Source organism: Leuciscus leuciscus (genome assembly GCF_965113295.1).
Source record: "Leuciscus leuciscus genome assembly, chromosome: 15".
NCBI lineage: Eukaryota > Metazoa > Chordata > Actinopteri > Cypriniformes > Leuciscidae > Leuciscus > Leuciscus leuciscus.
This window is the reverse complement of record NC_138739.1, coordinates 35,919,416-35,934,060: the sequence shown is the minus strand read 5'-3', so window position 1 is coordinate 35,934,060 and position 14,645 is coordinate 35,919,416. Positions and strand designations below refer to the sequence as shown.

The 14,645-nt window shown below is 40.7% G+C and overlaps 2 protein-coding genes across 3 annotated transcripts in view; one reads left to right on the top strand and one right to left on the bottom strand.

The window, feature by feature from the left end:
• The window catches only part of LOC309475218 (V-set domain-containing T-cell activation inhibitor 1-like), a 194,946-nt gene that overhangs the window by 64,600 nt on the left and 115,701 nt on the right, over positions 1 to 14,645 (top strand). The gene's annotated exons all lie outside the window — the stretch shown is intronic.
• The window catches only part of LOC309475175 (uncharacterized protein), a 93,691-nt gene that overhangs the window by 41,106 nt on the left and 37,940 nt on the right, over positions 1 to 14,645 (bottom strand). Inside the window, exons 1-2 of the mRNA XM_082137841.1 lie at positions 3,204 to 3,325; positions 1,223 to 1,507 (exon numbers count right to left, since the gene is read on the bottom strand). Of these exons, the coding sequence (XP_081993967.1) occupies positions 1,223 to 1,280 (58 nt within the window). The 5' untranslated portion in view covers positions 1,281 to 1,507; positions 3,204 to 3,325. Of the gene's footprint in view, positions 1 to 1,222; positions 1,508 to 3,203 lie in introns of the transcript that reaches the window.

Here is a 14,645-nt window from a genome sequence, read left to right as displayed (position 1 = left end):
CCTACAATATTTGCATATGATTTAGCAGTTTATTGTCATAAATATCAAAAATATTAAAGGTGTGCATCATACATGAGACCTATATTAACAATATACAGTTGGTTTTATGACTAAGTCATTGTCTTCAAATGATATTGAGCTTTAAATATTGTCATATTTTGTGTATGATCCCATACAGTATGTGAAATAGGCCTACAATATTTGCATATGATTTAGCAGTTTATTGTCATAAATATCAACAATCTAAAAGGTGTGCATCATACATGAGACCTGGGTGAACAATGTACAATTGGTTTTATGACTGTAAGTCATTGTCTTCAAATGCTGTTGAAGTTAGAAACGTTTATGTCAATGTCGCATGTAATTTTGAGACGGTCCCTAAATATGCGTGCGACAAAGTCTAAGTATGCGCTTCATGTGTCTTTCACTTATAACGTACCCATGTCTTAATGCCAAAGACCGCACTATATCTTTATATGACATTCCTAATTTAAAGTAAAATGTTATTTCTTCTGTCATCTCCATCTCTGCTGTAGCCCAGTCTATGGTACGGTTACAGTATTGGCCGCTGTGGCTCCCTCAACACGTGGCCACGACATAATGATGTCGTTACCTCAACAAAATGTTCTCGTGGCCACGAGAAAAATATATCGTTCCCTCAACATATGATCTCGAGGCCACGATTTTGCATCGAGTGGCCACGACATAATGATGTCGTTACCTCAACAAAATGATCTCGTGGCCACGACTTAATATGACGTTCCCACGAGATATTATGACGTTCCCACGACTTAATATCACGTTCCCACGAGTTTATATGTTGTGGCCACGACAAAAATAAGTGAACCGAACATGTCCCCTCCCGGTCACCGTAGTTTACCTCCAGTCTTTGTGCTAAGCTAAGCTAGCGGTGGGTGCATCAGACAGAGTTACGGCACGCACGGACATGAAAAAGGTATGCATGGACTTATCTAACTCTGGGGGATACGGTGAATGAGCCAAAGTCCCAAAAAGTCCTTTTTCCTTTAAAATAAAACTGCACATTGTAAAATCTGTACGTTGTCTATTTGTTATTAAAGAATTTGTCAGAGCCCTGCCCAGAATATTCTGTACCATTTCATAGTTGAACTGTTTATCTAAATGTGATGAAGTGCTTGAATGTTTCTAACATGTTTCTAACATGTTCTTCAGCATCATGAATTAATGGAGAATAAACACCAACCTCTTTGTTCTTCAGGATCTTCAGTGTGTTTCATTCTGCAGGGTTCTGGATCACTCATGTTCTCACTGTCCTCTTTAATAAACTCAGTCTTTGCAGATTTCAGCTCTTCCTGATGCTCTGATGCTCGTCTTCACTTGCAGCTGATGGGAATTTACAGCATTTATTGGGGAATTACTGAGGAGCTTCACTGATGATGTGATTGCAGTGGGAGGAGCTTCACTGATGATGTGATTGCTGTTGGGAGGAGCATCTCTAATGATGTATTCTAGCGTGGGAGGAGCTGATCTGGCAAAATCAAAAAAATCAATCATGTGTTTCAAAAAATAAAATTTACGACACTAAGAATTTATGTAGGTCTATCTATTTATTAGACATCCATCTATTTGTGTTGCTAATCCCAAATATTATTCTGCTTCTTCATAAAAATACAGAAATTAATATAAATAATTTAAATTCTTCCAATTATAAATAATGGTAAGAAAAACAGTTAAAATCATAAAAACAGAAATAAATCTGCATATAGTAGCCAACAAATCCCCTCAGTCTGCTAACACCAAATGAGCTTTAAGTGTCAATTTACAGGAGATCTGAAGACATCAGCATAATAAATGAGGTGAAAACAGGAACTATTGTCATGAAATAAAGAGTGTTTTCAGCAGATCTGTTAATATTGATGAGCCTCAGACTATCAACACTCATTCAACAAGCCATTCAGGATCATCAGCAGATCATCTCACTTTATTCTGAGTGTTTGCTGTTAGAAAAACATTATTTGAGTCAGAATACATGATAAAAGCCTGTAAAACTGCTAGGCTATATTGAAAGACAATACTGTAATCTTTCACAATATGACATGGATAAAACATCAATAACACAAAAACAATCACTAACTAGAAAAAAAGTTTGTTGAGACAAACTTTAAGTTGGCTTGAGAAAGCCGGACCAGAGAGTTTGAAGAAGTTTAAAGTAGTTTGAAGTTTAAAGTAGTTTAAATTTTGATTGATAAATTAGTGAGAAAGAAAGAATAGTTAGAAAGAAAGAAAGATCAATTTAAAAGAAAGATTAGTTTGAAAGATAGATTAGAAAGAAAAAACAGATAAATTAGAAAGAAATATTAGTTTGAAAGAGATAGATAGATAGATAGATAGATAGATAGATAGATAGATAGATAGATAGATCAGTCAAATCAAATCAGTCAAAGTCAAATCAGTCTGAAAAGATATACAGCACACTAAGTCAGCACACAACAGTCTGAAGGTCTGACCCGAGTTTGGAGTATGTAGAGTTAAAGCTCTAGGAGGAGTTTAATAGAGTCAGATTTTTTAGTCTCAGAAGAATAATAATAAGTTTAAATAGGATTTCAATAAGTTAACTTTCTCAAGCCAACTTAATGACACTCATCTCCATCAACCACTACAGAGAAATAATTATAGCAGCATAATATGTCCACATTAATCTAAATCTAGTTTGATTTTGACATTAATCAAGTAAGTTACTTAGATCTATCATTAAAACAATATGCGCTGAAACTAACAATGATCATAAAACATTTAAAACTAAAGAGCATCACAAAGTAATATTGTTCAAGAGTAAAACGCTATTCATTTATTAACATTTACCCTAAGAGTTGATTTAATGTCTCACGTGGCTCATTATAGGCTCAACGTAAAGTAAGAGATCGATTCACAGAATTCCCCTCACAGATCTCAAACTTTACCTCTTGACTCGACATTCAGTAACAGTTCTCACTCCAAACATCGAGACAATCACACAAACGAGCACAAACTCGCTCAGGTCTGAATGAACTCAACATATTCTCCTCATGCTCGCTGCTGCTGCACTAAATGTTTATTTCAGAAGGAAGACGCCAGAAAAGACGCACAAGTATTGCTGTGATCGATGATAACAATACAGAAATGAGCCTGTCGCTTAATCAAACTGTATAAAGTGTGTGTGATGGTTGTGTAAATATGAGAAATACCGTGAACTGCTCTCCTCTCCTCAGAAGTCTCGACGGTGCGTCCCAATTCTGTACTATCCGCCCTAAATAGTCTCAGAAAATAGAATCAGTACATCCCAGATCGTAGTATGCTAGTTCCAAAGATACCCGGATGGTCTACTATTTCCGGTCAGAATCCGGTTAGAACTACAAACACGAGTGAAAAGAGCTAAAAAAACTACAGACTTGGAGGACGCGAGTCCGATAGTTATGTTTAGATAAAGGGTTTTGAGTGATTAATTATCAGTATCTAACCTGACGAACATGTAGGTTATTAAATTTAGGCTATATTGCGTCTGCAGCAGCATTGTGAACTTTTGTAAAGATACGTTTAGCCATCACTTTTAAATGCAAATGTTCATAAACAATGGTAATATACATTTTCCTCCCTCAGCGCTGGCCGGGTCATTGTTCATTCATATGCTAATTACTAATGAGGCTGGAATGAGGCACATGGAATCAATTCTATGGAGACAGTAATCATTTCAGTTTATTTTGTGGAAACTGACTTCATGAAGCCTCATGGTGTGAATGAAACATTAAACTGACTAGAACAAGTAGGCTACCCTTAACCAAACACAAAGGACAAAGAAAAAAAAATACTCACAGCTCTTAAACTTTAAAAGCCTAATAATAATTTGTTACATTTATAGTGCTTTTCTGGGTACTCAAAGCGCTTTACATGGAAGGGGGAATCTCCTCAATGTGCAGCTCCACCTGGGTGATGCGACAGAAGAACACACACACACACACACACACACACACACACACACACACACACACACACACACACACACACACACACACACACACACACACACACACACACACACACACACACACACACACACATTAGCCTACTTTATTAAATCGCGGTACCTGAAAACTATGAGACCTGCTTGAAGAGCACTGTTTATTTCATTGGTAGGCTATGTATTGTATTTATTTGTGCTTTTGCTTTTGTAAGCCGGCCTAAATCATAAAATCATCAGTTAATCATATCATAACAACAATTCAGAAATAGAGGAATTTGTAGAAATTATTACCTGGCAACGACAATTACACACAGCGGTCGTGTGGGAAGTCAACCTACAGACTCCTCGTACCTTTCTGCTCCTTTTTCTTATTAAACAAAGATAATTCAATATTCTTCCCAAATGAATTAGATTTTGGTCTTGTAGTCCATTTGTTAATGTAGTGTGCGGATGTGTGGTGGTGTTGGCGTATCCTCTGATGGTTATACTCTCGCTCGTTACACCATGCCATTTTTTGTTTTATGCATGTTATGAGTTTCACAGAAAACAACATTTATTATCCATTGTCATTTTGCTTCTCAAATAAATGTCCCTTAATTTAAGAATATTACTTTAAAAGAAGATTGTTCTTTACTCAAATTAGTTCCTAATATAGCTTCTTTCTTAAACTGGCATTGTAGACGATGAATATTGTTGCCTCTATTGTAAGTTGTTGTGAATAAAAGCATCTGCTAAATGAAAGTTTATTTAGATTCATAACATTTCTGTAGATCAGCAGCAAACACATCATATCCAACATATATCCTTCTTAATATGTCTATAATATAAATATAACTTAAAATCTAAAGTAATCATTTTATTTACATAATTTTAGTTGTTGTTGTAGGGATCAGTTTAGGTAGGGATAGCAACAAAAAAAAAGTTAGGGATAACTGTTGTGGGATTACAAATTTATTAAAATGTTTAATTTAGGTTTACATTGAATTTAGCATGTTAAGGTTAACTGTCTTATATGTCATTTAAGAGCAAGTGATATTGATTTGAATTTTGTGGACCTAAATATCTGCATTTCACCTCTGCTTAACTGGTATCCTATAGCTTTCTAACAAATCTGTCTCTATGTTGTATGAATATCACTGGCTCTGTGATCAATTGATTGAGATTTGATTGAATAAATGTAAATGAAGCTGCTGTTCGTGTTTTTAATGTTGTTTATTCACTAGTTGTTGTTTTTTTTTTTTGGAGACATGTCTCAGTGTTTTTTGTCCATACAGTGAAAGATGTGACGAACTGGAAGTTGTCACCAAAAATGGTTGTGATGTCCACAGGAGTAGCGATGTTGTCACAAAATGAATTGAAACAAAATGAAAGCGGAATATAGAAAGTCTAGGTCTTAAGTTATATGTGACCCTGGATCACAAAAACAAAACCAGTCTTATGTTGCACGGGTATATTTGTGGCAATAGCCAACAAAACCTTGTGGGTCAAAATTATAGATTTTTCTTCTATGCCAAAAATCATTAGGATATTAAGTAAAGATCATGTTCCATGAAGATATTTTGTAAATTTCCTACATTAAATATATAAAACATTTATTTTTTTAAATGGATGCAGCACTATCGCCAATAGAAATGGACAACTTTAAAGGCTATTTTATCAATGTTTCGATTTTTCTGTACCCTCAGATTCCAGATGTTCAAATAGTTGTATCTCGGCCAAATATTGTCCTATCCTAACAAACCATACATCAATGGAAAGATTATGTATTCAGCTTTCAAATGATGTATAAATCTCAATTAAAAAAAAATTACACATAAGACTGGTTTTGTGGCCCAGGGTCACATATGTGAAATCTCTTGAAAGAGGGTCTTCAAGTTTCTTGGGGTCTGGGTATATGAGAAGCTAACGTATAAAGAACATGTAGAATGGTGAATAAATGTGGAAAGGTTATTCATATTTTGAGGTGTTTGGTGGGATGCTCTTGGGGTGCAGACAGGAATCTTATGCTGTGATGATTTATAAAGCTATGATAAGATCAGTTTTTGATTATGGGTGTCTTGCATATGGATCAGCAGCTATAGGTCCATACTTAGTAAGTTAGATGTGGTTCAACGATTCTGTCGCTGCTGGTGAAAGCAGGGGAGGTTACGTTAAGGCTGTAAAAGTAAAGTTTAAAAAATAAAAATAAAAATCATTCAATCTACAAGCGTCCACAAATCTTTCTACCGCGTTGTCGGCAGGGCGGCGGTGTGAACGCGCACTGAGACGAGCTGATCTCACTGTGAGAACATGCCGCTCTCCTCTCTCCGCTCTCGGATCGCGCGCTCACGTTTGCATACGCTCTCGAGCCTCGGAGGAGGAAACGGCGGAGTCAGCGGGAGGAGCAGCCGGACACAGTGAGCCCATGCCGGCTTAGACCCTCCATATAGAGAGATATGGCGCCGGTGCGACTAAATATTTTAGTTTTCTACAAATTTTGACTAGGATCCGTTTATGGTTTAAATATGTTTATTTTATAGGCTATGCTTAATATAGTATTTTTGGGAGGAATCGGGGTAACTTTTTTTTTAAAAGAAAAAAACAGTTTTTCACTCAGATCTCACTGACTGACGCTCGATTTATTTTCACACAGTCACATGAACTCTCAACTGTCATAATCAATTCATCCTATCCAAACAACGACACGACAGGCAGTTTTAGTAAAGTTACAACTCTGCACTTTTATGCTGTGCATCGGCCATTTATACGTTGGTATTTTTGTGCAATAAAACATAATAAGATACTATAAGATAAAGCAAACTATTTTTTTTCTACTGTATCTATTTGGCTACATTTGTTGTTGCCCAATTAAAAACATTTTAGACTAGACTATTTATTATGAATATTTAGTTTTGAATAATTTGACTAATTTGTAACACAAATAGGAGTTTGTCTTTGCATTTTTTTTATTAATAATGTTTTCCCAGATTTTGCAGTAACGTCAACACTTACTTTCACTTTCATTATTTCATCAGTGACAATAGCGCCCTCTTGTGCCCTACTCAAATAATGTTATTTCTGCATGTCATCGTTTTGTTACAATTTATATGAGTTTCTTCTGAACTGTGATGCTTCCTGAGAGGAAAAGATTGAAATTAAGGTTATTTGTTGAGGTAACCTGAACAAAAAATGAGAGGAGACTCAAAGGTTTTGTTTTTCAATCTGTTTTATTATAATTCCTCTATATGGAGAAACTAAATGTTGTGCCTCACAAGACCACCGTGCTACATAAACATACAGTACTGTGCAAAAGTCTTAAAAGCATGTTAATATCCCAGTTTCAATGTAAATATCAGTTTACTTTTCCAAACATTCTTTTTGCTATTAATTGTAATGATCCAGTGAGATTTGTGTAGGCACAAGGAGTCTGACAACAGCCGGTATGATCTGATCCCACCATCATCGAGTCCGTCTGTGATTACATGTTTAAGATGTAAATGTGTTTAAGATGCAAACGTGTTTAAGATGTAAACGGGATGATTGCGCGACACTTACGTGAGACACTGTTGTTGTCTGTGCAAGTAGCAGAAACAACGAGGAATACCAGAGTAAACGTTGAAAACGTTTAATTTAAAAAGGTGTGAATAATGTTACAAAACATGAAAAATTATAAAATATAAAAGGAAAACAAAGCAAGTAAACAAGAGTGTCACCAAATCAATTAAATAATCAAAACATAACTATTTCACCCAAACTATTTATCTTTGTTCGTAACATTAAGAAACTGAGACAGACTAAATCCAGAAGAACTGTGGGAACGAGTCTTTTAGATTAAAGACACATCTCTTTGACCTAGCATTCACATAACACATTATAGACTTCTATAATTCAATGTTAGGCTGCATAGATTAGGCCAGCCGGAACTGGGAACACTTCCTATAAATCCTGATGTACTCGTTACATCATGAGAAGAATGGTGTCTATTAGTCTCTCTGTTTATCCCGAGGTTTACCACAGCCCGCGGGATCCAGATCTGATGAAGGACCTGCGCCTGGACGCGACGACAGTGCAGTCCTGAAGTGTCAGCTAGTCTCTCCCCTGTGAAGGCCTGTGAAAAAAACAACAAACATTTGACACAATCTGATTCCATATTGATTAAGTTGGGGCCTATCAGGTACAGTACATAAGAAAAAAATCTCTCTCAACTAATGCTGTAAAGTAAACCATAAGGAACCCCAGTTGGTACATCATTCTAATATTTAAGGTTAAAAATGATTTATTTGTAAGCTTCTTCTTTAAATCACACATAAGGAAGTTTATATACTGTTATAATACACTTTTAAAGGAACACTCCTCCGTTTATTTAAAACAAACCTTTCCTACAAATAGCAATGCAGATTACGTTTTTGGGGCAGACCTGACCTGTTGAAAAGAGATGGTATTCATCCCTCCTGGGATGGTGCTGCTCTTCTCTCTAGTAATATGGCTCATAGTCTTAGAGCTCAAACATGACAATCTGGGGCTCAGGTCAGGAAGCAGACAGACTGGCTTAACCGACCGTCTGCTAGCGGCCTCATGTCACCAAGGTCAGATAAATCCCATCACATAGAGCCTCTTTCACCTAGATATCATCATATAGAGACTGTGTCTGTTCTCCGAATGTTGCTGTAGATTATAGTAATATTTTCAAATCCACTAAGAAATCTAGTTTTAAATATAATTATTTTGAAGTGTTGTTGCTAAATGTAACACTATCTAGTGTAAATGATAAATCATATTAAACATTTGTGCTGGTTACTGTATACAGGCCACCAGGGCACCATTAAAGATTTTATCAACGAATTTGCTGACTTTCTATCAGAATTAATATTGACTGCAGATAAAGTACTAATTGTTGGTGATTTTAATATTTTAATAACCGTCTACAACAGTATCGCATCAGGGAGTGCTTTGTAGTCTCCCTGAGGAAAAAATTGATTCATTCGTTGCTAAAGGAGAGGAAGAATTCGCTAAACTCGTTAAATCATCTAAATCTACAACATGTATGTTAGACCCTATACCGACTAAGCTACTGAAAGAGATGTTCCTGGAGGTCATAGATCCTCTTCTTAATATCATTAATTCATCTTTGTCTCTAGGATACGTACCAAAAAACTTTAAGCTGGCTATGATTAAACCGCTTGTTAAAAAAATGCAACTTGATCCTAGAAGAATTAGTCAATTACAGGTCGATCTCGAATCTACCTTTTCTGTCAGATATTAGAAAAGGCAGTATCCTCACAACTGTGTTCCTTTTTAGAAAGAAATGATATCTGCGAGGACTTCCAGTCAGGATTTAGACCGTACCATAGTACCGAGATAGCTCTCGTCAGAGTCACAAATGATTTACTCTTATCATCTGATCGTGGTTGTATCTCTCTATTAGTGTTACTCGATCTTAGTGCTGCATTTGACACTATCGACCACAACATTCTTTTAAATAGACTTGAACATTATGTTGGCATTAGTGGAAATGCACTAGCATGGTTTAAATCATACTTATCTGACCGTTATCAGTTTGTAGCAGTAAATGATGAGATGTCTCATCGATCACAAGTTCAGTATGGCGTACCACAAGGCTCAGTACTAGGACCGCTGCTGTTTACTCTGTACGTGCCACCCTTAGGAGATATCATTAGGAAACATGGCTTTAGCTTTCACTGTTATGCTGATGATACTCAGCTCTATATTTCTTCAAAACCTATGAAACTTACCAATTCACAAAATTAACGGAATGCATAGCTGATATAAAAAATTGGATGACTAGTAATTTCCTACTTCTAAATTCTGAAAAAAAGCAGATTTTAATTATTGGACAAAAAAACTTGCATCATAAGTAGAATGGCATCTACGCTAATTTAAGTGTCTCTGTTTATCCCAAGGTTTTCCCGCAGCCTGTCGGATTCAGGCCGTATCCAGATCTGGCGAAAGAACTTCGTATCCAGATCTGATGAAGGACCAACCGATGACAACGCAGTGCTGAAATGCCAACTAGTCTCTCCCTATGGAGAATCCCTTCACTCTACAGATAAATCGTCATCGGGAAAACTCAATTCGCATACCTACCGCGAAGTGACAAAATAAAATAAAATTCTGTATCAAAATTTATAAAGGAAAGACCAGTACTTTGTTTAGACTTGGTTTGTAGGGAATTCCAAACCTGCGCACTATTCAAACGCATACTTATAGAACCAATTCTTAATGTGCATGTGAACGCCATCAGCGTTTCTCACAGGTTTGCGTTTAAAGTTGAACTAAGTAACTTTTTTACCTTAACCGAACAGCTTTGGAGTCATTGGAATAGTTATATGACTTTTTTCGGGTTGAATGGTGGTTGTCTCGCACCCCCCAAGTGCCTGTGAGACGAAAAACCACGCTTGCAACTTTGGGGCGGCGGACCGCCGGAGGCGATTGACATCTCACAACTTTCACTTTATTCCCCAATCGCACTTGTGTAACTGTCTATCACCCGTTCTACCGTCCACAGCTTTACTTGATAAACAAAAGTAGGATAAGAATGAGCATCAAACTGAAATTACCCGCATACATGGGGTGTTCGAGGTGCACATACAATACAGACTGCCGACAGTTCAACAGGGCACGCGCAGCTCTTAAAGGGGTCACACCTTATTTCCACTCATTACAGCTTCCATCCTACTGAACAAGATACCGGTATAGAGGGCGGAAGGGATCAGGCCGTGAGTGCAGAGACGGCTCTGCGCAAGTGGCATTTATGACGTTAAATACAAGTACTCCACAGCGACTCTAGGGGTCGCCGTTTGACAAAAACGGAAAGCTGCATAGTGTGCCTTTAAAGTCTGTGTAGAGAGAATGGTGTCATCTTGGTGGCCCCTAATTTAATTTAATAACATATGATCGTTGCCCCTCCTTGAACTGCCACCTTACCGTGGTGGAGGGGTTTGAGTACCCGAACGACCCTAGGAGCTATGTTGTCGGGGGCTATATGCCCCTGGTAGGGTCTCCCAAGGCAAACAGGTCCTAGGTGACGGGTCAGACTAAGAGCGGTTCAAAACCCTTTATGATGACTACAAATCCGAGGACCGTGACGTCGCCCGGCATGGCGCAGCCGGGGCCCCACCCTGGAGCCAGGCCCGGGGTTGGGGCTCGTATGTGAGCGCCTGGTGGTCGGGCCTCCCCCATGGGGTCCGGCCGGGCTCAGCCCGAAGGAGCGACGTGGGGCCACCCTCCCGTGGACCCACCACCTGCAGGAGGGACTGCAAGGGGCCGGTGCAAAGTGGATCGGGCGGCAGTCAAAGGCGGGGGCCTAGACAACCCGATCCCTGGACGCGGAATCTAGCTCTAGGGACATGGAATGTTACCTCTCTGGTGGGGAAGGAGCCTGAGATTGTGCGTGAGGTTCAGAGATTCCGACTAGAGATAGTTGGGGTCACCTCCACGCACGGCTTGGGCTCTGGAACCACACTCCTCGAGAGAGGATGGACTCTTCACCACTCTGGAGTTGCCCATGGTGAGAGGCGGCAGGCTGGTGTGGGTTTGCTTATAGCCCCCCAGCTCAGCCGCCATGTGTTGGAGTTCACCCCGGTGAACGAGAGGGTCGCTTCCCTGCGCCTTCGGGTCAGGGATAGGTCTCTCACTGTCGTTTGTGCCTACGGGCCAAACGGCAGTGCAGAGTACCCGGCCTTCTTGGAGTCTCTGGGAGGGGTGCTGGAAAGTGCTCCGACTGGGGACTCCATCATTCTACTGGGAGACTTCAACGCCCACGTGGGCAGCGACAGTGACACCTGGAGGGGCGTGATTGGGAAGAACGGTCCCCCTGATCTGAACCCGAGTGGTGTTCTGTTATTGGACTTCTGTGCTAGTTACAGCTTCTCCATAACGAACACCATGTTTAAGCATAAGGGTGTCCATCAGTGCACATGGCACCAGGACACCCTAGGCCGGAGGTCGGTGATCGACTTTGTGGTTGTTTCATCTGACCTCCGGCCGTATGTCTTGGACACTCGGGTGAAGAGAGGGGCGGAGCTGTCAACTGATCACCACCTGGTGGTGAGTTGGATCCGATGGCGGGGGAGGAAGCTGGACAGACTCGGCAGACCCAAACATACTGGCCCTCATTTATCAAAAGTGTGTACACCAAATTTCCAGCGTACACCTGGCGTCCACCCAAAACCACGGTGACTTTGAGATTTATCAATATGGACGTTGGCGTACGGCACGCTCAAATCCTACGCCAGCTCAGGAGGTGGTGTACGCACGTTTTGAGTGCGGGAATGCGCAGAAAAACAATTCCTAACACTACAAAACGCACTGACAAACTAAAAGATATGATATATTATGACCCCCTGTAAAAAAAACAACAACATAGTAATTATAAATTTCAGTGTTTATTTTTGTGCAACATGGACTTCAATGTTTAATTTGTGTGACTTTACCAAAGCATTTGAATTGTAGGCATATGTATTCCTTCAGTTGCGAGCCTGTGTGCTTTACCTGACGTTTCAAGCCTTGTTTAAAATAATTGTCAAAAAAATAATTCAGACTGACAAAATAATAAAAATGAAATTCTTCTTTTAAATATTAATAATAATAATAATAATACAAATAATAATAATAACAACGACATTCTTCTTCTAAATAACAATAAGCGTCATTAATAATAAAAATCTAGAAATCAATTTTGTTTCTTTCCACTTCCCTGGTTTCTCTTTCTCATTCTCAAAGAAGTTTCTCTTCTTTGCCGTCTTCCGTGTGTCCATGGTGTAAAATGAGGGCGTGGGGGGAGCGGAGACTTGAATATATAGGGGCGTGTTATTCTAATGACGATCGTTTTCAGCCGCGGCATTTATCAAGGGCAGGTATTGCGTACACCTGGATTTCAAAGGTACGCACAGCTTCATAAATCAGGCGATGAGAGAAGTGTAAGCATAATCTTACGCCAATATATACGCCCGTTTCTGAATGATAAATGAGGGCCACTGTGAGGGTCTGTTGGGAACGTTTGGCCGAATCCCCTGTCAGAGAGATCTTCAACTCCCACCTCCGACAGAGCTTCGACCAGATCCCGAGGGAGTCTGGAGATATTGAGTCCGAGTGGACCATGTTCTCCACCTCCATTGTCAACGCGGCCACTCGGAGCTGTGGCTGTAAGGTCTCCGGTGCCTGTCGAGGCGGCAATCCCCGAACCCGGTGGTGGACACCGGAAGTAAGGGATGCCGTCAAGCTGAAGAAGGAGTCCTATCTGACCTAGCTGACGGGTACCGACGGGCCAAGCATACTGCAGCACGGGTGGTTGTGGAGGCAAAAACTCGGGCCTGGGAGGAGTTCGGTGAGGCCATGGAGAAGGACTATCGGTCGGCATCGAAGAGATTCTGGCAAACCGTCCGGCGCCTCAGGAGGGGGAAGCAGTGCCCTACCAACGCTCGTGACCTCGACTGGGGATATCACCGGACGGTGGAAGGAATACTTCGAGGATCTCCTCAATCCCGCCGTCACGTCTTCCATTGAGGAAGCAGAGGCTGAGGGCTCGGAGGCGGACTCGTCCATCACCCAAGCTGAAGTCACCGAGGTAGTCAAGAAACTCCTCGGTGGCAAGGCACCAGGGGTGGATGAGATCCGCCCTGAGTACCTCAAGTCTCTGGATGTTGTGGGGCTGTCTTGGCTGACACGCCTCTGCAGCATCGCGTGGCGGTTGGGGACAGTACCTTTGGACTCGTAGACCGGGGTGGTGGTCCCTCTTTTTAAGAAGGGGGATCGGAGGGTGTGCTACAACTATAGGGGGAATCACACTTCTCAGCCTCCCCGGGAAAGTCTATGCCAGGGTACTGGAGAGGAGAATCCGGCCGATAGTAGAACCTCGGAACAGTGTGGTTTTCGTCCCGGTCGTGGAACACTGGATCAGCTCTACACCCTCTACAGGGTGCTGGAGGGTTCATGGGAGTTTGCCCAACCAATCCACATGTGCTTTGTGGATTTGGAGAAGGCATTCGACTGTGTCCCTCGCGGCATCTTGTGGAGGGTGCTCCAGGAGTATGGGGTCCGGGGTCCTTTGCTAAGGGTTGTCCGGTCCCTGTACGACCGGAGCAGGAGCTTGGTTCGCATTGCCAGCAGTAAGTCAGACTTGTTCCCAGTGCATGTTGGACTCCGGCAGGGCTGCCCTTTGTCGCCAGTTCTGTTCATAATTTTTATGGACAGAATTTCTAGGCGCAGCCAGGGGCCGGAGGGGGTCAGGTTTGGGGACCACACGATTTCATCTCTGCTCTTTGCGGATGATGTTGTCGTGCTGGCCCCATCAGACCAGGACCTTCAGCATGCACTGGGACGGTTTGCAGCCGAATGTGAGAGTTAGAGTTAGAGTTAGAACTCTAGCGGCGGCATTTTGGACTAACTGTAGCTTGTTTATTAAGGATGCAGGACAACCGGCTAATAACGCATTACAGTAATCTAGTCTCGAGGTCATGAATGCATGAACTAACTTTTCTGCATCAGAAACAGATAGCATATTACGTAGCTTAGCAATGTTTCTAAGGTGGAAAAAGGCTGTTCTTGTAACATATGAAATATGATTTTCAAAAGACAGGTTGCAGTCTAATATAACACCCAGGTCTTTTACTGTAGAGGATGAAGTAACAGGACATCCTACTATGTTAAAGTTGTATTGTGAGAGGTTTTG